Genomic DNA, 27,815 nt, shown 5'->3' on the forward strand with positions numbered 1-27,815 from the left:
CACTGAAGAAAAACTATTGAACAAGCCATGATCCCCTGCCTTTGAGGAGATGAATTCTGGGGTTACTATGGGAGCTAGGGTATCCCCCTCACCGGAGGCTCTCAGGAATAAGGGTGAGCCCTATCTAGGAGCTAGCTTAGAAAGTGCTCCTGGAGGCAGGCAGATGGAGGTGAAGACCTCATTCGATGGCTGCATGGGGTGTTTGAGGAATAATTATCCAGCGGAAGATCCTACTAAAAATCAGGCAAGAAGAGCCCCTCCAGAATATTGTTCTTCCAGATCCTGCCCTTGACAGGCCTTGCAAAAATGTGGTCAGACTGGGGTTCAAGTCTATAAGAAGTCAAGAGTAACCAAATGATTCCCCTGCCCCTAAATACAAATGAAGGCTGGGCGCGTTGACTCATGCCTGTAATCGCAGCACTTTGGGAGGCCAAGGTGGGTGGATCACCTAAGGTCAGGAGTTCAAGACCAGCCTGGCCAACATGGTAAAATCCAGTCTTTACTAAAAATACAAAAATTAGCCAGGCATGGTGGCGCACACCTGTAGTCCCAGCTACTGGGGAGGCTGAGGCAGGAGAATACCTTTAACCCAAGAGGCGGAGGTTGCAGTGAGCTGAGATAGATAGCATCACCGTACCCTAGCCTGGGTGACAGAGTGAGACTCCATCTCAAAAAAAAAAAAAAAACAAAACACCGACTGAAATTGCTGCAAGAAACATGGAAATTAAACGAGATTTGGAAAGCAATGAAGGAGACCATGATGAAGAGATTCCCCTGTCTGTCTGGAAGCCTGGTCAGCTGCCTTCCTTGTAACATTCCTTCCTCTATTCCTACAAAGCTCTACTCTCTTCTCCATCTCGGCTGCTGGTGGAGACCCCCATGGCCAGCCTTAAGAGAAACATCAGAAGAAAGTTAATAGTGAAACGCTCTGGCGGATCTAATTGATTTTTTTCCTATTGGTTCCCTAATATAGGCAACACTGTTCCTGCCGGTTTTCTGGGCTGGAGATTATGTCATAAATAAAGAGATTTGCTCCCTATTTCCATGTGCTTATCTTTAATAAGTTAAGAACTCAACAAGCTTTAGGAGGACTTGAAATAAGCAAGAGATCCGGTGGTGGCTTCGGCTGTGGCAGTGGCTTTATTTCAGCAAAGGGGGAGGCAGATGGCTGGGGCGGGTGGGGGAGAATTTCCATTCTTTGAGCTGCATAGGGCCCAGGCTCAGCTAGGAGAAGAGGGGGGTGAGTGGGAGAGCTGAGGGAGGAAATTCGTGGTGGCAGATACAGTAAAATGGATGGACTGGGGCTAGGGGTAATGCGGGAGTTAAAAGCATAGGTTCTAGAGCCAGGTATCCTGGGTTCAAATCCCACCTCTGTCCTTGTTTACTAGCTGTGTGACTTTGGGCAAATTACTTAGCCTCTCTGTTTCCACATTTTAAAAATGGATAATATCTAGCTCATAGGTTGTTGTGAGAATCAAAATGTAAAGTGCTTCGAACAGAGCAACAGAGAGTTCTACTTCTGGTAACAAATCACCCTTTGTTAGCCAGTATATTGTTAAGACATCCTCTAACTCAGTTCACCTTAACTGTTGCTGAGCCTGTGCCATGTGTCAGGCCCTGATCTGGGCTTCCTAGATGAGTGAGTCACCGCTCAATCTGACTTCAACAAGGAGCACCCAGCCCCTGTGACTGGTGTGAGTTGGGCAACACTAATAGGTGTTGCACTAGGAGGAATCCAGAAAGTGAAAGTCACCCACTTCCTGGAGAGACTGCCAATCACCTTCCAGTTCTGGACACCCCACAGATTAACTCGCATTTCCTGAAAACTGACGGTGAACGGAAACTGTGCAGTGCGTGCAGAAACAGCCTCACTCAAGTTTAAGTGCCAAGCTCTGCTGTTTATTTGCAGGGTCTCATTTAGTCCTAATCAACCCTATGAAGACAACAGTATTTTTTTTTTTTTTTTTGAGACAGAGTTTCGCTCTTGTTACCCAGGCTGGAGTGCAATGGCACGATCCAGGCTCACTGCAGTCTCCGCCTCCTGGGTTCAGGCAATTCTCCTGCCTCAGCCTCCTGAGTAGCTGGGATTACAGGCACGTGCCACCATGCCCAGCTAATTTTTTGTATTTTTAGTAGAGACGGGGTTTCACCATGTTGACCAGGATGGTCTCGATCTCTTGCCTCGTGATCCACCCGCCTCGGCCTCCCAAAGTGCTGGGATTACAGGCTTGAGCCACTGCGCCCAGCTGAGAGTATTGCTATCTCCCATTTTACAGTTAAGGAAGCCAAGGCACAGAGAAGTGATTTGCTCAAAGGCTTACAGCTAGCAAGTAGCAGAGTGGGGATTTGGATCCAGGTGCACTGACTTCCCCTGCTCTAAACATTGCCCTCTAGTCCTCATCCTGCACTTAGAGTGCATCTATAATCGTAAGCATTCATAAGGTACATATCATACGCAAGACCCTAGGCTTAAGGGCTGAGGGGATAGGAAAAAAACAGAAACAAGTACAAGTAGATAGAAACAAGCACCTACTATGTGCCAAGCTTCCCTACAGGTTATCTCACTGAACACTTTTCTGAAAGGCAAGTAGCATCATTTTCCTTTCATAGGTAAAGAAATGGAGGTTCCAAAACTTGCCCAAGGCAAGCATTATACTGGGATGATTTGAATTTAGGCCTGCCTCTGAAGCCAATGCTCGGGATGACCCTCGGCTTTCTTTTTTTCTTTCTTTCTTTCTTTGTTTGTTTGTTTTGTTTTTTTTTTGAGGCAGTCTCACTCTTTCACCCAGGCTGGAGTGCAGTGGCACAATCTCAGCTCACTGCAACCTCCGTCTCCCAGGTTCAAGCAATTCTCCTGCCTCAGCCTCCTGAGTAGCTAAGACTACAGGCGTGCACTACCACACCTGGCTAATTTTTGTATTTTAGTGGAGACGGGGTTTCACCATGTTGGCCAGGCTGGTCTCGAACTCCTGACCTCAGGTGATCCACCTGCCTCGGCCTCCCAAAGTGCTGGGATTATAGGCGTGAGCCATCACACCCAGCCTCCCTCAGTTTCTTAATGAGCAGTCTCCCTTTCTAGAAGGCCTTGCTCCTGCAACCCCAAATGTGGCCCTACTGCAGACGGCCTGAGAAGTGGAGCCCTCATCCTCCATAGGCCTTGGGTGGCCTCCCCACTTCCCAGGAGATGATCTCTATCCCAGGCTTCCATTTTGCATTCTTCCTTTCTCTTGCAGGCCATTGTTTGGACCCACAGATTCTGTTGCTTTAAGGACTAGTGACCTCACAATCAGTTGCCATAGAGATCATTGTGATGTCACAAGCAGAGGACAAGTAGTTCAAGGAGGAGTGGGGGAAGGAATGCATGGCTAGACTTGAGGGACACTGGGGATTTCTGTCCTATTTTCATGCCCGGAAAAGGAAGTGGCTGGAAGTGTATCTAAGGCTGGGCACTGATGTCTGAGGGAGACTTGCCCATGTCTCATATCACTTCCCCTGGGTTCTCCTGAGACTGATACCTCTAAGGCCCAAATAAAGGGTCAATGAGAAGGTACATCAGAAACACTTCCCACCACTCTGGGGCTACAAGAAGCAGGATGCTTTTGTAGCAGGAAGGAATAGTATGAGATGTCAGGAGGATCTGTGTGAATGGAAGATTCCCTGGAGGAAATGATGGACCCTGGCCTTGGGAAGCTTGAAGCATGGGAGACTTGGCCTCTAGGGCTTCCAGAGCCTTGTTTAAGTACCTTGTAGAGACAAACATGCTGTATTACAGGGTGTTGGGGTTGTTTCCCCTCCCTGATCTGGGTGCTTTTTGAAGGCTCTCCCTCTCCAGTAGCTAACTCAGGTCGTGGCATACACACAGTGCTCAATAAATGCTCACTCATTTAGTAAATGAATGAGTGGGTGATGAGTGAATTGGGAGGTAGTAGGGTGAAAGATGAATGAATAAATGGACAGATGGATGGGCAGGTGGGGCTCCTAGAGATTTCATACAAGCCACCAAGCTTTCCTACACCCCAGCTTGCTAACTACGTCCCACACCACAGTTCTTGTTAGCTGCCAGCCAGCCATGCTAACCAGCTCCTAGTCCTGCCTACCCATGCACATGCTGTTCCCTCTACACGGAATGCGCTTTCCTTCCGCTTCAATTAAATAAGTCTTCCGCATCTCACTGTAGCCTCCTGATGCCCACTCCGCAGGGCAGTCCACAGGATGCACCCAGGGCTTCCTCCCTCTTTCTCAGGAACTCACCCCAGCTGGTGACCCACTCTCTGATCACATGGCTATCAACCTGGCACCAGGTTCCCAGGCCCAGAGCAGCACCATAAACCCAATGCCTCTGGACAGATGTATTTTATGTAAGTTTAAGCACTAGAAATATTGAGTTCAGAGAATTTTATTTCTGGAGCCCTCTATATTTCTCTGGGATTATCGCCTGTCTTTGTTCCCTCCCTCTCTTGGTTATTATCTTTGGACACTTTCCAAGTCAAGCTGCCTTGATTGCTTGGAATGACAAAGGTTCCCAGCATCCTCCCATGGTGTCTCTGGGTCTGGGTTTGGGGAGAGTGACCTTGGGAGACCCTTTCTTCTTCCTTCAGCATAACCCTGCCGGTGGCCACAATGCCAGGCAGCCTTGGCTTTTAGGAGCTGGCTTCACTAAGAGACTCTCCGAGTGTCAGGGAGCATGAAGGGGACGGTGGAAGTGGAGACCTCATCCCCCCAATTGCAGAAAGCTATGATTAGAATAAGCTCTGGGGGACAGAGGGGATGGAGAAGGCCAGCTGTTCTCTTTCCTACACCATGCCAACCTAGCCTGACACCAAATTAATAGTATTCAAATGAGATACAAAGCATTATGCAAATCTAGAGGAGAACACCACTCTTACCAGGCTGTTGGAAGGCCAACGGCTTGAGTCCTTTGTGGAGGACCCCACGGGCTTTTTTCAACTTCAACTCCTGAACCTTCAGCACCGGCTGGTGTGAAGAATCCAATGAGACTGGCGTGGCCCTCTCCCGATCATCTGATCCAGTGCTCATTCTGGCTTCATGTCCCCCACCCCCCACCCCACCCCGCCCCAAAGGCACTCAGGGCCTCCTGAAATGATATAGAGGCAGCCACAAAAGGTAGCACAACCTCCCTTTAGATGCCAGAACTCCAGCTCCCCACTCATCAGCAGTGTATGCAAAGTAGATGCAGGGTTTTTTGCATCTATTAACTGTCCATTAAAATGGCCCCTCGCCTGTCACCTCTACATAGCCTCAGGCTTCCAAATTGCCAACCCCCGCTGCCTGCAAGCACCATGTGGTTCTTGCGCCTGGTGATTGCTGTGGTGTTTGTTGAGCCGTATTTGCATTTGATTGTCATTTAACTTTCCATCTTTCTCCTTCAATCAAATGAGAGATTGAGCTTTTACAATTGATTATTCATTTTATTTTCAGCCCCTTGGTGGTTTTCAAAGAGTTTTCTTTATTCGCGCCACAAAATTGAACGCTGGGACTTCTCCTGCCATATGATGGGGGAAAGCCTCCTCTCAGCCATCCCAGAGCTCCTATGTGAAAACAATCTAGCCAACATTGTAGATCTTAAGTCCTATCCCCAGTCTCCCTGTTTCAGCACCTGCCTCATTTCTGCCCAGCTGGTGGCATTAAACATTCATGGAGCTGTGGAGGATCAAAGGCCTCGGCTGGGGGTGGTGGGCAGGCTGGAGGCCTCTGTTTGGAAATGGAAAGTAGTTCACATCACACCACTTTCTGCTGCGTCTCCTTCTACCCATAGCCAAGCTAGTCCAGCTTCTGGAGCAGGAGCAAATGCCCAGAGCCAGGACTCTTCATTTATCAGAGCAGGGCCCTCCTCCTGCCCCTAAATCCAGTGGGTTGACTTTGGGTAATTCAGGGAGCCTGGCTGGAGCCCTGGCAGCCCTGACTGTTCTAGGCATTGCAAGGTCTGGGAGCCTGCTCCATGAAGTGAGTTGAAGTGAGCAGGCAGCTCTGTGCCCCTGGGACCCTCTAGAGTATGGTGGCAACCCCTGCCCTTGCCTCCCTGAAACCCCAAAACCCCTTTGGCTCCACAAAAGATATAGCTCTGGTTTGAAAGCTGTCTTGAAAGAGAGTAATTTTCTCCTCCTCTCGCGCAGAAAGCAAGTGTCATCTCAGCAGAGACTTCAAAATAAGTCACCAATGTGCCTGTGATCCTACAGATTCATGGCCCACTTACAACTGGGGAATTGAAGCTGGCTTCTCCAGGGACGGAGCTGTATGTATGTCTAGCGTTGTCTGGGCAGGGGCTGGGGTCTCTGGGATTGAAGAGCCCCTTCTTCCCTCTCTCTGACTCTCAATCCTAATTCAGTTACTGTAGCTCAGACACACACCCCACCCCCTGGCTTCTGAGTCAGCAGTGAACCCCACAGTTCCTACCACTTGCCATAGGGCTTGAAAACATACGTTAATGGTGCCAGACTGCTCTGTTTCAGTGCAAACATCTTCGTGATGGGGTAACCTCTTCAGTGTAGCCACCAAGGATGTCCTTCAGCTCAGGTGACCAGCAAACCTCCCATAACCATGCCCCAGCCTACTCCAGCCCTTCCTCCTACTTTGTAGCAGTGACTCTGCTGTAGCAGAGCCAGTCTTCTCATTGACCCCAGACTAGCTTGCATTTTCCACCACTGTGCCTCTGCATAGACCACCCCTCCCCCCCCACCCATGTTGACTGTCTTCCCTCTCCCTCTCCATTGAATCATAAAGCATATTTGGGCCAGGGGCAGTGGCTCATGCCTGTAATCCCAGCCCTTTGGGAGGCAAAGTTGGGAAGATCACTTGAGCCTAGGAATTTGAGACCAGGCTGGACAACACTGGAAGGCCTTGTCTCTACAAAATATTAAAAAATTAGACCCGGCACGGTGGCTGAAGCCTGTAACCCCAGCACTTTGGGAGGCCAAGGTGGGTGGATCACGAGGTCAAGATATCGAAACCATCCTGGTCAATATGGTGAAACCCCGTCTCTGCTAAAAATACAAAAAATTAGCTGGGCATGGTGGTGCATGCCAGTAATCCCAGCTACTCAGGAGGCTGAGGCAGGATAATTGCCTGAACCCAGAAGGTGGAGGTTGCGGTGAGCCGAGATCACGCCATTGCACTCCAGCCTGGGTAACAAGAGCGAAACTCCGTCTCTAAAAAAAAAAAAAATTTTTTAAATTAGACAGGCATGATAGTGCACATCTGTAGTCCCAGTTATTTGGGAGGCTGAGATGGAAGAATCACTTCCATCCAGGAGGTTGAAGCTGCAGTGAGCCCTGATCATGCCACTGCGTTCCAGCCTGGGCAACAGAGTGAGACTCTGCCTCAAATTTTAATTAATTAATTATTTTTAAAAAACATATTCAATTTGGTTTCATTCATCCGTTGTGTGAAGATTTCACTGACCTTGCCTCATCCCCAGAAGAAACAATTGCCCTCTTCTTCATTATCTCACAGCATTCATTTGGCACCTTGGGCTTTAGACACTCCTCATCCTTATTGCTTATCCACAGATATTTATTGAACATCTACAATGTGCCTGCCACTGAGCTAGATTGTGGGTAGAAGAGACAGACATGATCCATGCCTTTGCAAAGTCAACAACTAGTAGAGCAGACAACGAAGCAAGGAATTACACAGACAGAGGAAGCCCGGGTTCTCTGGGAGCAAAAAGCCAGGTGGGGGATGCAGAGAACAGGAGAAATGAGAGCAGTGAGGGGAGCCTTGAAAATCCCCCCAGAATGCCCCTTTCAAATGTGCCTATGAATTGAGTAGACTATAAGCCTGCCAGCCCTGTGTACAGCTAATTGTCCCCTTGGGCATTTTATTGTTCTCAATTTGTAGGTAATATCAAGGACTGGTTAGGACAAGCCCTTTGGAGGGCATGACAGAGGGCACCTGACAGAAGCCCTGTTGTTTCCCACTTTGGCCCAGGCTCTGCCCCAACCTGCCTGGGAATCCACTGCATAGAGGCTATGCTGATTGCCTTTAGGAGGGAGGAACAGCCCAGGTGCATTGTCATGCCCATTATGCAGTATAAGCCCATCTTCTGAGTTCAGGGTACAGGGCTGTATTCTGGGACTTATAGTCTCCATTTGACCCTCTAGGTTAATTCAGGTCATAGGGAAGGTGAAGTTGCAAGTTTCAGGATGGCTCATCTCACCCTCCTTCATGTGCGTAGTGCCAAGCCCATCAAGGAGCCCTGTTGCCAAGAGAGTCAGACCAGCCTGCCACCGACCTCTAAATTCCCATGAATCATCCTGGCACCCAAGGTTCATCCCTAGGTCATGACTCACCCCCCTTGCCCAAGCTGCCTAGCCATGAGGGACCAGGAATACTTTCAAGGAGGAAAGGAGAAATCTCATGACATTTGCTAGCATTTCCCTAAACTTCCCTCAGCCACACAACCTTCTACCTCTGTGCCTCTTCCCTTCCTCTGTTGGCAACTCTCTTTCTGCCCCCCTCTTGCACATTCTTTCCTGGCTTCCTCTCCTCATCCCTGATTCTTTCATCAGCTCCTCCTTCTTCCTGTCATCCTTCGGCTACTGCCCTCTTTTTCCTCAGCTTCTCAAAACAACTGTCCAGAAATCCCAGCATCTCCCTAATTCCACACGCCGTCTGCCTGCTGCCTGGGATTCTTTACAGCAGTTGTCACAGCTCCCCAGAGCCCACAAGAAGAGTGTCTGGAGAGAATCCAACCAGCAGAGCTGGGAGACTCTGGTCAAGAGGACCAAAAGATTCTCTAAGGAACTTGAGGAGAAACTTCACCACCTGCTTCCGGGATGAGGTCAGGAAGGGCATTGGACAATGACTGGAGCCTGGAAGCTTTGGGGAGAAACCAAGTTCATATGAAAAGAACTAAACACAAAACTGCCCTTCTCCCAGGGGGCAATAATGACTTCAGTCCTCCTATTCCTCTACAGGGAATAATAACATCAGCCTTAGGGTCCTGTCCCACTGTACCCATTAAAGTTCTCCAAGTGAGTTCGTCCATGAGCCCCTGCTTCTAAAGCGCAGCCTCAGATTGGTATAGCTGTAACTGCTCCCTTGCTGTCCTGTGACTCACTGGGGCTCCTCAGGGCTCTGGAAGGTTATTTTTCCATGTCTTTAATAGTACAGCCAACTCCTTCAAGTCTCTATCTAAAACAGCCCTATGGCACAGTGGTGCACGCCTGTTATCCCAGCAGTTTGGAAAGCTAAGGCTGGAGGATCACGTGAAGCCAGGAGTTCAAGACCAGCCTGGGCAACATAGCAGGACCTTATCTCTACAAAAAAAAATGAAAAATTAGCCAGGTGTGGTGGCGCATGCCTGTAGTCCTCGCTACTCAAGAGGCTGAAGTGGGAGGATCTCTTGAGCCCAGGAGTTTGAGGTTACAGTGAGCTATTAATTTAATTGTGCCACTACACTCCAGCCTGAGCAACAGAGACCCTGTCTCTAAAAACAATAATAAAATAAAATAAAACACCTCTGGGGAACCCTCTCTCATGCCTATCCCATTTTCTCCACCAGTTCCAGAAACCTGGGCAGAGACAGCATGAAGGGTCTGTATCGACTGCCATAGTGGCTTCTCTGGTCCTGCAAAGGGGCCAAGGCAGAGTCCTGGAGAGCCAGGGCTATGTGGAGACCCAGGATACTACCTTCAGCTGCCCACAGCTTGGCCCAGGTTGCCTCCTGCCACATGAAGAATGTCTCCCCAGGACGCGAGTGCCACTGGCTTTTAACTATAATATCAGGATAATTAAGCTTTTCTGTGAGCACAGTTTGCTGCTGATGCAGCTGCCTGGAGCCCTGGCATTTATTGAGCGCGAAGTAATAATTTATTGTCCTTTGTACGCTCAAAAGCCATCTTCATTATCGGCCCAAGACGGAACTGCCACAAGGGCACGCGGGCCTCACCGGCTGCCTCACTCGGATGTGTTCCCAGGTCACCCTTGGCGCCCTCAGGTACCAGGATTGGGTGGAGAGGGGTGGGGAAGGTGTTACTTTTTCTCATGGAGACTCAGAGACAACCCACCTCCTTGGCAGGCTGTTAACGGGAGAGAGGGTGGCAGGCTTGGCTGGGCGTGGGCAGCGCAGAAGGGCAGGGGCCGTGTGCTCACATGAGTAGGGCAGTCCTTTCCGGGCGCTGGCGGTGGCGCGGGAGCCTGGGCTCCTGCCCCTGGATCTCTGCGCCTTTGCTTGAGACTTTACGGTAAGCCGCTCCTCCCGCGCCCCCGCCCCCAGCCCCGCGCGGCGGTCCCCGGCGCCGACGCCAGGCGCTGGCCGTGGTGCTGATTCTGTCAGGCGCTGGCGGCGGCGGTGGCGGAGGCGGCGGCGGCCCCGCTCCCTCTCCCGGGCCGGACCCTGCTCTGCCCCCGAGCCCCAGCCCCGCCAAGCCCCCCGCCCCCCCGCCGCGGTCCCAGCCCGGAGAGCGGCCACAACCGGCACCATGCGCCCGGCAGCCCTGCTGCTCCTGCCCTCGCTGCTAGCGCTCCTGGCTCACGGTAAGGGACTCCGACGTCCGGCGGCTGGACGAAGGCGGGAGCGGGGCCCCAGGGGCGGGAAGGGAGACCCGGTACCCAGCTTCGCTCATCTGGTTGCCCAGTACAAGCACCGAGCCCCGCCGGCTGCGCTGCCCCCGGCGCCGGCCAAGCCGGGCGGGGCGCAGGCTTCGCGGGCGGGAAGCTGCCGCGGCTCCTGCCATTCGCGCCCGGCCGAGACCTCGCCTTTAATCATCTCCCCAGATCTAATGGGATTTCTCTGCTGCAATTCATCACGCCACCCACTCCCCGCACACACGCGCTCACCCGCGCGCTACCTCGCCACACTCTAGGCTTCTTAGGGCGCCGGGGCGTGTGCCCGGGGGGGCACAGGGCAGTGAGTCGGGACGGTCCAGCTGGCGGCCCGCAGTCCCGTTTCCCCTGCCGCCTGCCAAACTTCGCTCGACTTTGCCGCCGGTTCCGGGGCCTCTCGTGTTCTTACTGAGGGGAGACGGGGCCAGATGGCGGCTGGACCCGGGGTTGGGACCTCGCTCACCTCCCCATGCCTTGGCGCTGCCATGCCAGAGTCGGGACCTAGAGCACAATTCTAGAGAGAAACTCCGAAGGCCTGTACCACGTGTCCGGCTCCTGGCTCTGCCCCGGACTGCAGTAGTGGAGGTCCTGGGATAGAGATTCTGTCCTCCCCGAAGTCCTTTCCTTGCACACACACACATACACACACACACACACACACACACACACCACTGCCCCGAGCTCTGCCTCCCTCCCGGCCTGCCTTTCTGCCCGGCCCCGGTCCACCCACTACCCTCGCGGCAGATTCGTCTCTGGAGGACCGGTCTCCCACACCCTGAGAATCCCTGCACCCCCTCTAGGAGTCTGGTCCCCAACTTCATCAGTCTCAGGTCGAGGGAAGCTTGGCCATGGAGCGGGTGGCAAGGGAGTGTTGGGGAGAGGATAGGGGCTCCGTGCCTCAGAGAAGAAGGATTTCTGAGTCTTGTCTGGACTCAAACAAGACTCTCATGGAAGCTACTGGCACCCAGGTCCTTCTCCCGATACAGCCAATCGGCTGGTGGGGTCGGCAGAACCGTATTGGGACCTGCCCTCCCTTGCCATATGGTTTGTAGCATCTGATGTGGAGAAGTGTGATGGTAGGAGATTCTAACCTCCCTCCTCGATCCTTCCAGGCCATGGCCGAGGTCAGGACAGCACCGCCACGGACAGGCTAGGCCCCTGGACCGCAGTTTTCTTCATCCAGGAAAAAAACTGCCACCCCAGAGAAGTGGGAGCCTTTTTCTGAGCCTCTAGCTCCACTTTCACACAGCCCAGTGTCCTCACCCTGCCACCTGGCTGCCCACGCTGGGTCCTCCGGCAGCACCCAGAACTTGAAACTGTGTGTTCACCTTGTGGGGAGAGGGAAAGAGTCTTGCAAGCCCCACCCCAGGGACAGAGGCCAGGGAGGAGAAGCCTGAATACCTGCCCAGATGCCTGAGGATGTCCCTAGGAATTCCAAACCTATCTTTCGTGGGGTTGGGTCCTGGCACTGGACAGCTCCCCTAGGGTGCAGAGCCTGTGTCTGTGACTACACGTAGTCAAGGCCTTGTATATGAGTCTGTGGGTCTGAATATGAGAGTAATCTGGGCCCTGAATGCCTAGAGGAGACAGTTCCAGTGTATCTGCACTCCAGGTGGTCCGAATCTTGGGTGAGGGCTCAGCAGTGAACAGGTGTGAGGACTGTGTGAGGCCACTAGTATGTGGGTGCAGTCTCAGCCAGAGAGCTCCCTGCAGGGCTACATTGAGACTGTGGGAATCCAGGAGAAAGGCTAGTGTGGCCGGGAGTTGGAACAGCCCTGATGGGGATGTGGGTGTGAGTGTTAGGAGGAATCTGCTCACTCTGTGGCCTAAAGTCTTTGTGTCCCTGGGCAATTTCCCTTCCCAACTGTCAGGATCTCTAGTGCCCATGGGAGTACCTGCCCATGGGATATGTGGGGTAGTAGCCTGGCTATTGGGGAAGAGCTTTATTTTCACTTCCCAAGGGAGATAAAGAAGCAGCTCCGAAGTGCCAAGCCTGAGGGTGAGAGGGCTGGGATGTCAGAGCTGAGTGGCCAGAGGCTCCTCTCTCCTTGGCAAGGCTGGAAGTCCCAGCCATTGGGATATTGAGTCATCTCACTGGGGAGCAGCACATTTGGCCATCCCGGAGTTCCTGGGGACTTCAGTTTTGCAAAGGTGAGCCAAAAGGAGCAAAGGCCTTAGACTATGAACCTTTTCGGAGGCCAGAAGGTTGTATCCCTCAGCCTTTCGGCCCTGCCACTTCTCCAATGAGGCCGGGAGAGCTTTGCTCATAGGTGGGATGCAGGCTGCAGGATGCAGCCAGGCACAGCCCAGATGCCTCGGGAGGCCTGGTATGCCAAGGCTGCAAAGGTAGGGCAAGATCATGCTGGGCCTGGCCCAACCTCACAGGCTCAGTCGCCTATTCATCTCTGCAGCCTCCAAGGCAGGATTGGCCTTAGGCGTCAGGGGCGCCTTGGGCCACAGAATATCTTCCCAAGTCAGGTGCCTGGGCCTTCCAGCCACAGTGGAGGAAGAAAGAGGTGTGGGAGGGGCTGCGTGTGCTGAGCCTGCTGTGTCAGTTTAATGATTTTTAATGAGCAATTACCTTTAGTCATTCCCCTAATTTCTGAATATCAATAAAGTTAATTAAACTCTGCATGTGTGAATGTGGCCTAGGGAGATTGTGAAGATGGAAGCCGCTGATACTGGGCTAATGTTGGGTCTTGCAAATGGAGGCTGCCTCCAAGGCTGTGTGACCTTGGACCTGATGCTCCACCTCTCTGAGCTCCACTTGAGAATGTGGTGGTAGAGGGGGCCTGAGGCTGGCAAGTCTGGGTTGCTCACTCTGCCAAGAACTGAGGGATGATGTCTAGGAGGCAAGGTCCAGAGGAGGAAAGAGAGGAAGGACAACTCAGCTTTCAGGAGGCCTAGTGCTGCAAGGGTTAACAAACCAGGGCTGCCTTAACCTAAAATGGTAATTGCTGCTTCCTGCAGACTCCTTGGTAGGTGCTGGATTCTAACAGCACATCCCTGAGTCTGGGGACTGCTGCTGAAACCGATACTAGGTCTTGCTCCTTGTCCCCAGCCTGGCACTTTGGGATCAGGAAGTGGTGCTGGGGACAAGGCCCCATGGGAGACAGTCCAGATTCTGTTCAGTACCCTAGAGGTTGACATGGCAGGTAGGAGCGCCCCCCGACCCCTACACTTGGCTTCTGAGAAGTCTGGAGGACCCAGAGACTGCCATGGACAGGAGAAGTCTGAGTTGGCTTTTTGCTCCTCACAGGCCTAAGCTTGGCAGGCCCTGGCGGCCATCCCGGCCTCCTCAGCAGGGTGGCAGCTTATAATGCCTTGGGGACACTGTGGGGCGCTAATGGAGAACAAGGAGACACGAGGGCTGTGCTTAATTAGAAACTGAGCTTCCACTCCCCACCAGTACTACTACAGCTGCCTGAACATGGGGGCATATCAGAAGCCTGCTTCCTTAGCCCCTTCATCCATCCAGTTCCAGGCCCTCTAGCTTCCTGTACTCCTTATCCCCACCTATCCTAGCCCTATCAAGCCACATCTGCCAGGGTGGGATCGGCTCACGGATACTGTGCCCCCACCTGGGCAGAGCTGTCAGGGCTCAGTACTCCAACCCCACCCCTACACCCACCAAAAAAAAAAAAAAAGAAGAAAAGGGCCTATTAGGCAGGGGGTGCATTAGTGAAGGAACTTCTCAGCCCAGGTGGTTAAGAGCCCAGCTCCCACGTGATCTTACATATACCCCTGCCCTCTCTGGGCCTCTACTTTCTGGAGCCTTCAATGTAAGGTTGCCATGCCTGATAGCACATGAGAGCCTCAAAGTTCTTGTCAAGTCATTCAGATTTCTGGGTCCCCAGCTTACCGGCCTATTCTCAGGGAGGAGGAGCCAGGTTCTATATGGAAGAGGCTTCCAGAGGAGACTATGCTGCCAGCACTAGTCTGCAGCTGGGTGGTGGGAAGCAGGCAACAGTAGGTCTCCAAGACCAATTCCAATAGGAATCAGCAAGTCTAGGAAGCCGACCCACCCAGCCAGGCCAAAGGAGTTTTAGCTTCAGTTCCCCAAATTAGCCAAGTTCTCAACAGCTTCTAGGCTCTTGTAAGCCCTTCTGCCTGAAATTCCTTTTGCCTCCTGGGCCAGTCTGGCTCACTCTACCTCAGACTTCAAGTATTAGCTTAGCTGGCACTTCTTGTAATTCTTCAGTACATATTTAAGGGGCATCTTCAGTACATATTTAAGGGGAGCCTCGCCTGTCCTCTAGCCTGGGTCAGAGGACTCTTCCGTGCTCCCACCATCCCTTGGCTTCCCCCATCAAGGTCTTCGTTTTGCTGGGTCACAAGTCCCTGGTTACTTGGTGCTCCAGCAGCAAAACTAAACTCAGCAAAGATGATCCCAAGTCTGTTTTATTCACCCACTATGTCTTGGGGAAGCTCGGAATTTCTGTTTGGGAGAAGTTTAGGGTCAGCTGCTTGGTTAGAAAGGCGAGGCGGGCCTATGGCAGCTGGGACCGAATCTTGAAGCTGAGTTTGCGTAGCAAGCACGCTATTTTTACATAGATTGTATGTTAGAATTTTTTTCCTTTCCTAACAGTTGGCCAATTATCCCAACTGTAAATTATAGCCTTTACTTCGTTTTTTCCTTTTACAAATTAAGCTGTCACGCTGTCAGCCTGAGGTGGCTCAGGGGTAGGGTGCTGATGGCCATTTTAAATGGGCTAAAGCCTCTCCCCAGTCAGTTACCCCTTAGTGCCACCACTGCTTGTGTCCCCAGTGGAACAGAGCCTAGCACGTGGCAGACGTTAAATACATGTTGAATAAATTAATGAGAATTGCACAGGTAGATATTAGCAGAGGTAAAGCCCAGGCTTCCTGACCCCCTCCCATAACAGCCACCCTAAGCACCCACCCATCACCCCTAATGGCTGAGAGGAATACCTGATATGAACTTGGCTGGCACTAAGAGGTAAGGGAAGGATGAATCCATGTCATCTGGCTAGACATGGATTCATCCTGTCATCTGAAGCCCCCTCATCCATCTCCTGGCTTCAGGCGTTCTCACATAGCTGGCAGGGACCAACATGAATCTTAGAGAGCAGCTCTGAGCCTGCATGCCCTTTAATGGAGAGGTAGAGGCCTAAGAATCATTCAGGAGGGCCAGGCACAGTGGCTCAAGCCTGTAATCCCAGCACTTTGGGAGGCCGAGGTGGGTGGATCACGAGGTCAAGAGATCAAGACCATCCTGCTCAATATGGTGAAACCCCGTCTCTACTAAAAATACAAAAAATTGGCTGGGCATGGTGGCGCGTGCCTGTAGTCCCAGCTACTCGGGAGGCTGAGGCAGGAGAATTGCCTGAACCCGGGAGGCAGAGGTTGCGGTGAGCCGAGATCGCTCCATTGCACTCCAGCCTGGGTAACGAGAGTGAAACTCCGTCTCAAAAAAAAAAAGAATCATTCAGAACCACAATAATTCAGGTCTACAGCTCCTAAAAGAGCAGGCCCTGAGGTATTCATCCATCTATCCATCATTCATTCATTCCATAGATATATATATTGAGGTGTAAGGTGTGGGCCAGAATCCCTAGGGGCCCAGCCTTCACTGGCAAAGCCTTTCACATGACTTTTCTATTTAGTACTCACAAGAAGAGATTAGTTGTTCCCATTTTACACATGGAAAAACTGAGTTTTGAAGAACTTAAGTCATTTACCCTGAGGCTGCACAGCCAGTAAGTAGTAAGGCTACTCCAAAGTGCTGCCCATTTCACAAAACTTGGCTTCAGCTAGCACTGTGTCCACTTTCCCAGCATAGAGCAGAGCTTCACTACAGGCAGATGGGAACCCAGGAGAATATCACTATCCAAATAATAGTAATAGCAACAATGATAATAGCAAACATTTATTTGGTACCAACTATGTGCCAGGCACTGTACAAAGTGCTTTGTATACATTAGCTCATTTAGTTCTCTTAACACCTCTATGAGATAGGAGCTATTATACCTGCCTTTTATTAATCAAATTCAACCCCATATTGTCAGACAGACCCAAGACAGAAACAGCCCCTTACTTTATTCTAGCACATTTCTGGTGATGACAGATGCTTTTCAGTCCTTAGTGGCAAAGGAATAAAACATCCTTTCCAATATTTGGTGGCCAGGAAAAAGCAAGGGGCTGGGAATTATGTGACCTATGGTCCCTGACACCTTGGGCCAGAGATCAGTGATTTGCCATGACTCTTAGTCTTCAAACCTTTGAGTGCTTTGTGAATGAGAGGGCCCGTTGCTCCTGTCCTGGCATCCTGGGCTTCTGTACCTCTCCTCTTCAGCCTCCATTGAGGCCCAGCCCCCAGGTGGGAAGGCCCAGCCCTGCCCAGCTTCCTTCTACCTGCCTGCCTGCTGCCCAAACCACCAGACCTGGGAGGGGAGGATCGATGCTGCAGCCGCAGGCAGAGTATTGTTGGCCATCGATTGTTGAGATTTCTCCGCGGGTTCCAGAGCAAACAAACCTGCTGCTTCTCCAACAACAATCCACAAACCTGCCGATTCTCAGCAACAATCCGGTCCCGGGTCTCAGGCTACAGAGCCTGCAGCCTTGCTGGCAGGCAGTCTGGCAGGAAGGGGGAGGGTGGGGTCGAGGTCCTGGCTGGGCCCATCTGGAACAAGGGGCTCTGCCAGGAACTGAGCAGGGACTGAATGAAGGGGCAAGGACTGATGAAGGGGGAGCAGTGGGGAGATGCCGTGAGGATGCTAGGGTGAATCTCAGACCCTGCGCGTGCCTTGTTTCATTCAGCTCCTACAGTTTTGCTCAGCCATTTTTTTCACATACGGAATGCCATCCTGGGTCTTTCTGCTTATTTCAATTCTCCCATCCCCTCTTTTCCTGATCACCCAGCCCAGATGGCTCTCTCTGTCTCCCAAACACCAACAGAACTTAGCCTGTCCATACTCCATCCATCCGCCTATTCTCCATTCAACAACCCTCTATTCAACACCTACCAGGTGCTTTGATCAGCAGGAATACAACATAATCCCTCCCCTTAAGGAACTTAGTTTGGAGGGAAGCTGCCTTTTTGATAAGCTCAATTGTGACTATCTGTCCAGCTAGACCAGCAGCCCTCTGATTTTAATAGAACGAGATACAGATGAAATGACAAACAGCACCTATATGATCCAATTACTCTGACCTCCAGAAGGAAGGAAACTCCTAGCCAGGGACTGCTCAAGGCCTCAGTTTCTCATTTGTAGCAAAAGAGTCTGCCTTTGGATCTGTGAGGACCCAGCAAACCTCTGGGGTCCCTGGGCCAAGCCATGATGGGTGCTCTTCATCACAACCCTTCCCATCTCTGGCAGGTCAGGTGTGCCCCTGCAGAGCAGGTACAAGGCCTCTCCTGCCACTGGACAGCTCTGGCTATTGGAGGATCCTCCTCTCAAGGGGGCCTTCTGGTTTCTTCCCAGTCAACACCCCTCTGATTTCCTTTGATGCTGGTGGATAGGGACAGGCATCATGAATTTGTGGTGGGGAGAGAAGGGGGAGTCCACTGTTTGGATTCTGCAGCACAAAATTGCAAGTGCTACAGAATCTCTCCTCACCATGCCCTCCTTCCCATGCCCTCCCTCCCTAACCCTGGGTACCCAGGGCCCAGCCAGAATCTTGACACTGTGGCATCAACCCTGGCATCTCTTTCAGTCTCTCCATCCCCTGCCTCCCAACAGGCTCTTCTCTCTACCCTCAAGCCCCTCCCTCTAGCTGGTCATGAGCCTGGGAGGACAGAACTTGCGGGGCACTGTGAAAAGTGCCTAAACCACTGAGCACACCCCCATGCTCATGTGCATGCTGTTTTACCCCTTTTTGCTTGCTGGCTCCTTGTTAAAGACACCGAAGCGAACTCTGCTCCTCCTGACTTCCAGCCCCATTCCTCCTCCTTCCCCATAGCTTCTCCCTCACTCCCTCCCACCCTCCTTCCTTCCCTCCCTCCCTCCTTCCTTCCCTCCCTCCCTCTCAGCTCAGCAGCTGAGTCCCAACTCCTTTGTCTCCCAGGCAGCCACCTGCTGAGTGTCTGGCCTGGGTCCCAAAAGCCAGCAGGTGCCTAAGGAGTCCCAGAGCCTGGGGTTGGGGGCAGGGTGGCATCAGACAGTGTGGGAAGCTAAGATGTGCTCAAGGAGGAGGGGGGAGTCCCAAAGGAAGAATATAAGAGGAAGAACTCTGGTCAGGGAGCCAGGATGGCAGGGTTTACACCCAGTGCTGGGTTTTGCTGGCTGGGTGACCTTGGACAAGTTGTGTCACACCCCTATGCCTCAGTTTCCTTGGGAATTCATGATGCCTGTCCTTGCCCCACCTCTTTTGTGGAACAGCATCAGGATCAAAGGAAATCAGGATGGGCAGGTGGTGACTGGGAAGAAACCACAAGACCCCTTGAGAGGAGGGTCTGCCAACAGCCAGAGCTGTCTAGCACCAGGAGAAGCTGATTTGTCAGGCATCTCTGGAGGGGCTGAACTGTATAACTCAGGAGTCCAGGGCTGGACCACTGAGACAGGGGTGGGGGTGAGCTCCAGCTGGCTCAAGTCTGAACCAGGAAGGTGAGACTAGCAATGCAGAGAGACCGAGGCCAGGGTACTTCTAAGGCCTTCACCCTGGCTTGCTGCTCTGATGGACATTGTCTTAGACATCGTTTACCTCTAGCAAAGAGACATGCTGGTGATATGAAACATCTGGTCCAGCAGCTGGCAGGCCCCTCCTGTCATGAGGCCTTATTTTCTGGCTGGTTAGAGGAAATGTAAAAGATGGAGTTACCTTTTGTGGACCAAAGAGCCGCTGGCAAAGGGGGCATCTCCAAGCAAATGTGTGAAGGTGGGATCAAACAAGGCAGGCACGAGAGGGGTCATCCATGCATTTACTTCCCGATTCCCCTGGCCCCCTTCCCTCACTGCCTACCCATTGCCTGGCAGAGCCCCAGTCCTGCCCCACTGGGTCCAGTCACTTCTCTCCCATGCCTCGCTCTCCCTGCCAGCCAGGCTAGAAAGAGGCCTGTTGCCCAGGTCGAGTGACGCTCCTGAGGTGACAGCCACTTGTTGGTGCCCTGACTCTGGTCTGTGCTGTAACACTATCCATTCCTGATGCTGCCTCTGGTGACCCTTGGTCCTTCCCTGCCCTGAGCCACACACAGAGAGACTGAAAGAGACAAGGGAGGAGGGCTTAGCCCTCTCAACTCAAGGTCTCCACACACGCAGCTCTTCAGGGTCCTTGGAGGTCAAAATAAGGTGGAGGCAAGGGATAGGCCTGAGAGGCTGGGGGCTGTGCAGCTGGGCCCATCTAGTGTTCCTGAGGTTCGGGAGAGAGGAAGCCCCAGATATGCTGGTAGCCATGTCTACGTGCTTCTCTGCCTGGCTTGTTCACCTGTCCCTGGATGTCTGTGTCCACTTGTCCCTGCATGTCTGTGCCCTCTGTCTCTGCATCCTGGGACTGTGGCCTGGGTATAAGGCACAGCAGGCCCCAGCTCAAGTTGGTCTCTCTCCTTCCCTGCAGCCCACTCCAGTCTCTTCCTCCCCAATCTCAGGCTCCACTGACCCCTCAAGGAGACTCATAGCTGGAGCTGCTGCTGCTATTTTTAGCAGCCCTGCACCCCTCCCCTCCCCCACTCAGGTTTGCTGGGGAAGTAGAGGGCCAGGCCAGCCTCATGCGCTAGAGTGCTGAGCCGGTGAGGCCCTTTCCCCTCAGGCCCACAAGGCCTTGGAGAGCAAAAGAAGCCTGAGATAGCTCACAGGTGTGCAGGGCCCACACCCTTGGGCAGGTGAAGCTCAGCCCACCTGCCTGGGGCTGGGAGAGGTCCTAGGATGCTCTCCCTCTGCCCCCAACAACCTCACCAAGTCCCTAAGGGCAGAGCCCAGGCCTCCAGTGACTCCTCCCTAGGCCATTGAGAAATAAGGCTGGAGCTCCTGCATCTGCCACACAGAGGCTGGGAGAGGCAGAAAGGGACTTAAAGTGTCAGAACATGGAGAGGAGGGAGGCACGCTTCGAGGAGGTCGTTCATCCAGGGACCTCCAGTACTGCCCTTGCACTTCCCAGCGGGGCTTCAGGCCCTTACTATAGCTCACCTCTGCCAAAAGGCCACCGTTAGAGCTCATTGCCCTCCACGCCCTTGAGCCTTCACCCTGGGTCCCACCTCCATCACTGCTGCAGCTGCTCTGGAAACTGGTACCAGCTGGGAGAAGGTATGGTAGAGCAGTTCAAGGTGTCTGAGCTGAGAGGCCAAGGAGGGAGTGCTCTGGTCTCAGGCTGTCTTTGCTTTCAAAGGTCTTTTGTGCTTGCATCTGTCCTGTCTGTCTTGAGTTCAGCAGAACAAGGATGCCCCAGGGTCTGCCTCCCAGGCCCAGCTAGACGACCTCCCACAGGTCACATCAGCTCTCAGACCCTGTTTCTCCACCTGTGGAATGGGGAGGATTAACCAGATAGTGTAGATGTTGGGCAGCAGAGTCTAGAACACAGGAGCTGCCCAGAAACCTTGGTGCTCTCTCTGGGCCCTCTTCTCACACCTCTATCCCCTCTCCTCACCTCATACCCTCCCACATACATGAGCACACACACACACACACACACATACACACATGCTCACACAGCTACATATGTACACATGTGCATGCGTGCACAGACACACAAAAACATGCTCACACACCTACATATGTACACACATGTGTGCGTGCACAGACCATACACACACATGCTCACACAGCTACATATGTACACACAAACATGCTCACACAGCTACATATGTACACACATGCATGCATGCACAGACACACAGACATGCTCACACGCCTACATATGTACACATGTGCATGTGCACACAGACACATATACACACACAAACATGCTCACACCTACATATGTACACACGTGCATGCACACACAGACACACACAAACATGCTCACATACCTACATATGCACACATGTGTGTGCGTGCACAGACACAAACACACACACACAGCCTAGCCGTCCACAGGCAGATGAGGAGACAGGCTCCAGTGCACACAAAAGGAAAGTGGCAAGTCAACAGCGCTCAGTGCCCACCATGCCAAGGCCCACCTCCTCTAGCCCTGCCCACCAGGAGGCTCCATCAGCCACCAGAGTTGGGCACCGATAATAAAGGGGCAGTGAGGCCGGGTGCCATGGCTCACGCCTGTAATCCCAGCACTTTAGGAGGCTGAGGTGGGCAGATCATCTGAGATCAGGAGTTTGAGACCAGCTTGACAAACATGGTGAAACCTCATCTCTACCAAATATACAAAAGTAGCCAGGCAGGGTTGGTGCGTTCCTGTAATCCCATCTACTTGGGAGGCCGAGGCAGAAGAATTGCTTGAACCCAGGAGATGGAGGATGCAATGAGCCGAGATCGCGCACCTGCACCGCAGCTTGGGCAACAAGAGCGAACCTCTGTCTCAAATAAATAAATAAAGGGGCAGTGACTATGTCCCACCCACCCAAAGACTCTAAAAAGTCAGTACCAAGTACTGTATGAAAAACTGGCCAGGCAGAGAGAGGCGGGGCAAACCCAAGGCCACATAGCCTGTCAGTGGCAGAGCTCCCTCCATGCCTTCTAATAAGGCCTCACCAGGCTCCTCAGCTTCCTCAGCTAAGAGCAGACATGCCAGGGACCTCCCGGGTAGAGAGTGGCCAGATCTCACCTCAGCATCAGGGCAGCCCAGGGTTCTGGGCTCAGGGCCCCTCCATCTACAGCCAAGCTCCTCAACTCCATCTCCTCCCAGATGCAGCAGACAAAAGTAACCACAGGGCAAAGGTCACAAGATCAGGGAGATAACTTTGGTCCTGGTGCACAAAAAAGTCCCTTCGTCTGACCCAAAGACCACAGAGTCTTCGAGCTGCCAGGCTGGTGATTCGCTCAGAAGAGGACACGAGTGCTGGAACTTCCTCAGTGGTGCTGCCTTTTGAATCTCAGGGTATGGGCTGGGAGGGGACAGTAGTCCAGAGATGCTGGCCTGGGGCCTAGGAAGGAACCTGCTGTCCGGCCCTGGCACCTCATGGCCCTGTCTTGCTGGGCTTCATGGCTAGGAAGGACTGTCTTTGGTGGTATCTGGAGCCCGGCAGGAGGGCAAAGGATGGAGGGGATGCTATTCCACCCTAGATCAAACTCTGTCCCCCAACTTCACCACTGGGCTGGGCAGAGCTGGCCCTGGTACTGGCTCCAGGGAGAAAGCAGTTCCTGCCTCCACATCCTTCCTTGTCCCAGCTGACACTTCCAAGGTTTTCCATTCGGAGAAATATGGTCTCTGCTGCTGATATGGTGTTGGTAGAAACGGCTGGCACTGGGGGAGGGCTGTGAGCCAAGCACCCATCTCAGGGCCATGTACCTCTGCCCACCTGCTTCACTACCTTGGGGCCAGTAGGTAGCTCCTCATTCGCTGCCTCCTAACATAGCAGGTAGAAGGGGCCTGGGGTCAGCAGATGGACAGAAGGAGCTGATGGACAGAAACCTCTCCAGGGAGAGATCGAAGCCCAGTGCCCACCTCCATCCCTACCTAGGCCTCTGCCCTGGCCACATTTCTGGGAGTTGGCATAATCAGGGTGAGGCACAGCAGATTGATTATCAGACTGGTGAGGGGGTGATGCCAAGAGGGCCCCTGCTGCTTTTCCCATTCCTTCCATCCCACCCCAGGGGCTGGGGTCAACTCCTGCCCCTACTTGTAGGTCAGCCCCTCCCTCTCACCTAACCCCCACTCCAGGGCCCCAGCTCCTGTGCCACCTGCCCAGACTGAGGAACTGTGGGCAGGCAGGCTGGGGTCCCCAGAGCCAGCAGGCAGACAGGGAGGGGAACAAAGGGCCACAGGGGAAGGTGTAGAGAGCAGCAGGTAATGCTGGAGCACAGGCCTCATTCATCACCTCTCCAGCCCCCAGCTCTGCAGTGGCGGGACCATATTAGATTGTAAATTGGAAAGTAGAGAAGGTGGCAGTTAGCTGGGAGCTCCCCATCCCCTGGGCCCCTGGTCACAACCTTGTGGGAGGGAGGGGACACTGGAGCAAAGAGGAATGGCCTAGCCACAGCCCCAACTAGTCTCCCCCTCCCCCACCCACCCAGAGTCTGAGCCGCTGTCCAGGACAGACAGCCCTGGGAAGGGTCAGGTCAGGGCCGAAGGAGAGGGCAGAGTGAAAAAGAGGGCACAACAGCCACCTTGGGGAGAAATATATCCCTTCTTTTAGGAGATAAGGCCTTTCTGGGCTTGGGGACCTCTTGAAGCCAGGTCCCAAGGCGTGGCATCCTTTGGCAAGGACACATGGTAGTGACTTGAGGCGCAGGCATGTGTTTGGACCTACACATGCACACACACATGAACACACACACACCCCTGGGCTCGTGTACACACATGTGCCCACTTACAGATGTGTGTACACACATGCTCACCCCAAGCAACAGCCACAGCAGTAGACATTTTCATCCCAGGCTATGAAACAGGCAGACCCAGTTCAAACTCTTTATTTGCCACTTTCCTCTGTGTGAACTAGAGGATTCACTTTGTCTCTCAGCCTCAGTTTCTTCATAGGCCAAGCATACTATCGATTCCAAGCACAAAGGGCTGCCACTCTAGGTGGAAGACAGCTCTTTAAGGAGTGCATGGCTGGCCCATAGTGGGTGCTCAGCAAATGTGAGTGCCTCTCCTGTGCCTGAGGTCAGGCAGCTGCTCTGGGGTAGTAGCCAGGCCAGATATTCTGCCCTCCGTGCTGCTGGCTGGGCAGCGAGGCAGGGGCAAGCCAAAAGAGCGCAGCAAATGTTCCCCTGGAATACACATGTGAGGGCAAACCGTGAGGCTAAGTGTTCCTGGCTGTCCTCCACCCATAAAATTCTCCTAAACTGGCTCTGCCTGAGCTTCCAGAATTGTGCATCGTAAATCCAACCCTCAGAGCACCAGTGCTCGGCCAAGCTGGGAAGCAAACTGCATCGGTGGGTGACAGGAATCCTCCCTGAGGAATGAGTGGCTGCTACACCCAGGTTCCCGAGGCCTTTCTGAAAAACTCAAAGAAGTCCAGGGCTCCTTGTTGCCTCGCCCTGCCAATCCCAAGCCGCAGTCTTCCCAGACCCAAAAGGAGGGGAGCAGACACCCCATCTTAACGGTTTTTCAGGAGCCCCACTCTTCCCCACTGAGTGGTGGTGAATACTGTAAGGCTGAGAAGTCAGGTAGGGATATGCACTTTCCATTATGGTAGCCACTGATCACAGGTGCCTATTTAAATGTAAACTCATTGACATGAAATAAAACTTAAAATTTAGTTTCTCATTCTCAGTGGCCACATTTTGAGAGCTCAATAGCCACACGTGGCTACTGACTACCATAATAGACACACAAATATAAAACATTCCCAAGCTGGACATGCTGGCATGCATCTGTAGTCCCGGCTACTCAGGAGACTAAGGCAGGAGGATTGTTTGAACCCAGAAGTTCCAGTCTGTAACTGCCCAATGGGTTCCTTTTTGCCCACTGCCCAGATAGAGCCTATTTATCAAAATTGGGGAATTGCAATAGTAAAATTGTTTAACACACAGGACCAGCTAAATGGGAGACCAGGAGCTGGGCACAGTGGCTCACGCCTGTAATCCCAGCACTTTGGGCAAGGAAGATCACCTGAGGTAAGGAGTTTGAGACCAGCCTGGCCAACTTGGTGAAACCTCATCTCTGCTAAAAATACAAAAGTTAGCTGGGCATGGTAGTGCATGCCTGTAATCTCAGCTACTTGGGAGGCTGAAACAGGAGAATTGCTTGAACCTGGGAGGCAGAAGTTACAGTGAGCTGAGATCGCACCACTGCACTCCAGTCTGGACAACAGAATGAGACTCCATCTCAAAAATAAATAAATAAATAGAGACTGGGAGCAATGGCTCACACCTGTAATCCCAGCCCCTTGGAAGGCCAAAAAGGGAAGATCACCTGAGGTCAGGAGTCCGAGATCAGCCTAGCCAACATGGTGAAACTCCATCCCTACTAAAAATACAAAAATTGGCTGAGCATGGTGACACACACCTGTAGTCCCAGTTACTTGGGAGGCTGAGGCAGGAAAGTTGCTTGAACCCCAGAGGCAGAGGTTGCAGTGAGTCACACCACTGCACTCCAGCCTGGGTGACAGGGCAAGACTTCATCTAAAAAAAAAATAATTAATAAGTTAAATAAATGGGAGACCAGAGTTTTATTTACTACTCAAATCATCCTCCCTGAATATTTGGAGGCTAGGGTTTGGTGGTTTTGGGGTTTTTTACTATTATTATTATTATTAGGAAGTCATCTTTCAAGTCTGAAGGAGTCTAGGGTTTTTTATAGCCAGGGGCTGAGGAATGAGTGCTGCAGATTGGTTGGGGATGAAATTATAGGGGTGTGGAAAATGGTCCTTCCACTTGAGGGTGGGGACCACAGGACCCAGGAGTCATGAGTCTTGGGCCAGGTGGAGCCATCTTGTCATCAGAAATGCAAAAGTCTTGCCAGGCGCAGTGGCTCACACCAGTAATCCTAGCACTTTGGGAGGCCGAGGTGGGTAGATTGCTTGAGTCCAGGATTTCTAGACCAACCTGGGCAACATGCTGAAAGTCCATCTCTACTAAAATACAAAAAACTGGCCAGGTGTGGTGGCACACGCCTGTAGTTCCAACTACTTAGGAGGCTGAAGTGGGAGAATCACCTGAGCTTGGGAGGTCAAGGCTGCAGTAAGCCAAGGCCATGCCACTGCATGCCAGCCTGGGAGACAGAGTCTGTCTCAAAAAAAAAAAAAAGGAAAAAAAGAAATGCAAAAGTCTGAAAAGACATCTCAAAAAGCCAATCGTAGGTTCTACAATAGTGATGTTATTTACAGGAGTAATTGGGAAAGTTGTAAATCTTGTGACTTCCAAAATAATGGCTGATAATTGTTTACGCCTACATCTCAGCAGAATTCAGGGCCTTCTCATCCTCCAAACCTGGGTGGTCTTTCATTCGTTTTTTTCTCTTTTTTTCCAGTGGGTGGAGGAGACAGTTTTACTGTTATCGCCCAGGATGGAGTGCAATGGTGCTGTCTCAGCTCACTGCAACCTCCATCTCCTGGGTTCAAGTGATTCTCCTGCCTCAGCCTCCTGAGTAGCTGCGATTACAGGCATGCCCACCACAGCCGGCTAATTTTTGTATTTTTGGTAGAAATGGGATTTCACCATGTTGGCCAGGCTGGTCTCGAACTCCTAACCTCAGGTGATCCACCCTCCTCAGCCTCCCAAAGTGCTGGGAATACAAGCATTAGCCACCGTACCTGGCCTCTTTCATTAGTTTTTAAAACATGGTTTAGTTTTGGGAAGAGCTATTATCGTTTAAACTATAAACTAAATTTCTCTCAAAGTTAGCTTGGCCCATACCCAGGAATGACTAAGGGCAGTCTGGAGGTTAAAGGTAAGATGGAGTTGGTTATATCACATCTATTTCACTGTCCTAATTTTCTCACCATTATAATTTTTGCAAAGGTAGTTTCAAGTCCAGTATGGGCAACATAGCAAGACCATCATCTCTAAAAATAAATAAAAAGATTTCAATTATTACAAAGTTCTATTGAACAGTTCTGCTCTAGGGCTAGACAACCTAGGTTTGAATCAGATGCATCCAAAGTGCTAATGCATTTCCCTGGGTTTCAGTGTCCTCATCTATAAAATGGGATAATAAAAGTTCCCATCTCATAAAGTTATGATGGGGATTGAGTTAATTCTGATAAAGCACTTACAGTGTTGCTGAGTATGTGGTAAATGTATACTCAGTAAACAGCAGCATTCAATTTTTTTTTTTGAGACGGAGTCTCGTTCTGTCACCAGGCGCCAGGCTGGAGTGCAGTGGAGGGATCTCGGCTCACTGTAACCTCCGCCTCCCGGGTTCAAGCAATTCTCCTGCCTCAGCCTCCAGAGTAGCTGGGAATACAGATGTATGCCACCACGCCCAGCTAATTTTTGTATTTTTAGTAGAGACGGGGGTTTCACCATGTTGGCCAGGATGGTCTTGATCTCTTGATCTTGATCTGCCCACCTTGGCCTCCCAAAGTGCTGGGATTACAGGTGTGAGCCAACACGCCCAGCCTCAATATTTTTATTCATAGAGCCCTTCATGATTCACTAGATCCTACAATGTTAGAACTGGCAGGGACCCATTTTACTGATGAAAATATGGAAACTCAGATGTGGAAGTGACTTGTGCTGAGGGACTTGGCCTCTCAGGGGTAGGATGAGGATGGCATGGCCTGACTCCTAGCTGGTGTC

General features: G+C 52.0%; 2 protein-coding genes across 8 annotated transcripts in view; one reads left to right on the plus strand and one right to left on the minus strand.

Annotated features, from left to right (window-relative positions):
* Positions 1-27,815, minus strand: part of PIPOX (pipecolic acid and sarcosine oxidase) — a 108,668-nt gene that overhangs the window by 42,414 nt on the left and 38,439 nt on the right. The window lies entirely within an intron of this gene.
* The window catches only part of SEZ6 (seizure related 6 homolog), a 52,018-nt gene continuing 34,327 nt past the window's right edge, over positions 10,125-27,815 (plus strand). For 4 of the 7 annotated variants that reach the window (XM_035300919.3, XM_035300920.3, XM_035300922.3 and 1 more), the window contains exon 1: positions 10,287-10,497. In XM_035300919.3, the coding sequence (XP_035156810.1) occupies positions 10,443-10,497 (55 nt within the window). In that variant the 5' untranslated portion in view covers positions 10,287-10,442. Of the gene's footprint in view, positions 10,206-10,286; positions 10,498-27,815 lie in introns of those variants that run through there. The other 3 variants (XM_035300921.3, XM_078373951.1, XM_078373953.1) reach the window with 1 other exon arrangement.

This window comes from Callithrix jacchus, chromosome 5 (genome assembly GCF_049354715.1).
Source record: "Callithrix jacchus isolate 240 chromosome 5, calJac240_pri, whole genome shotgun sequence".
Classification (NCBI taxonomy): Eukaryota; Metazoa; Chordata; class Mammalia; order Primates; family Cebidae; genus Callithrix; species Callithrix jacchus.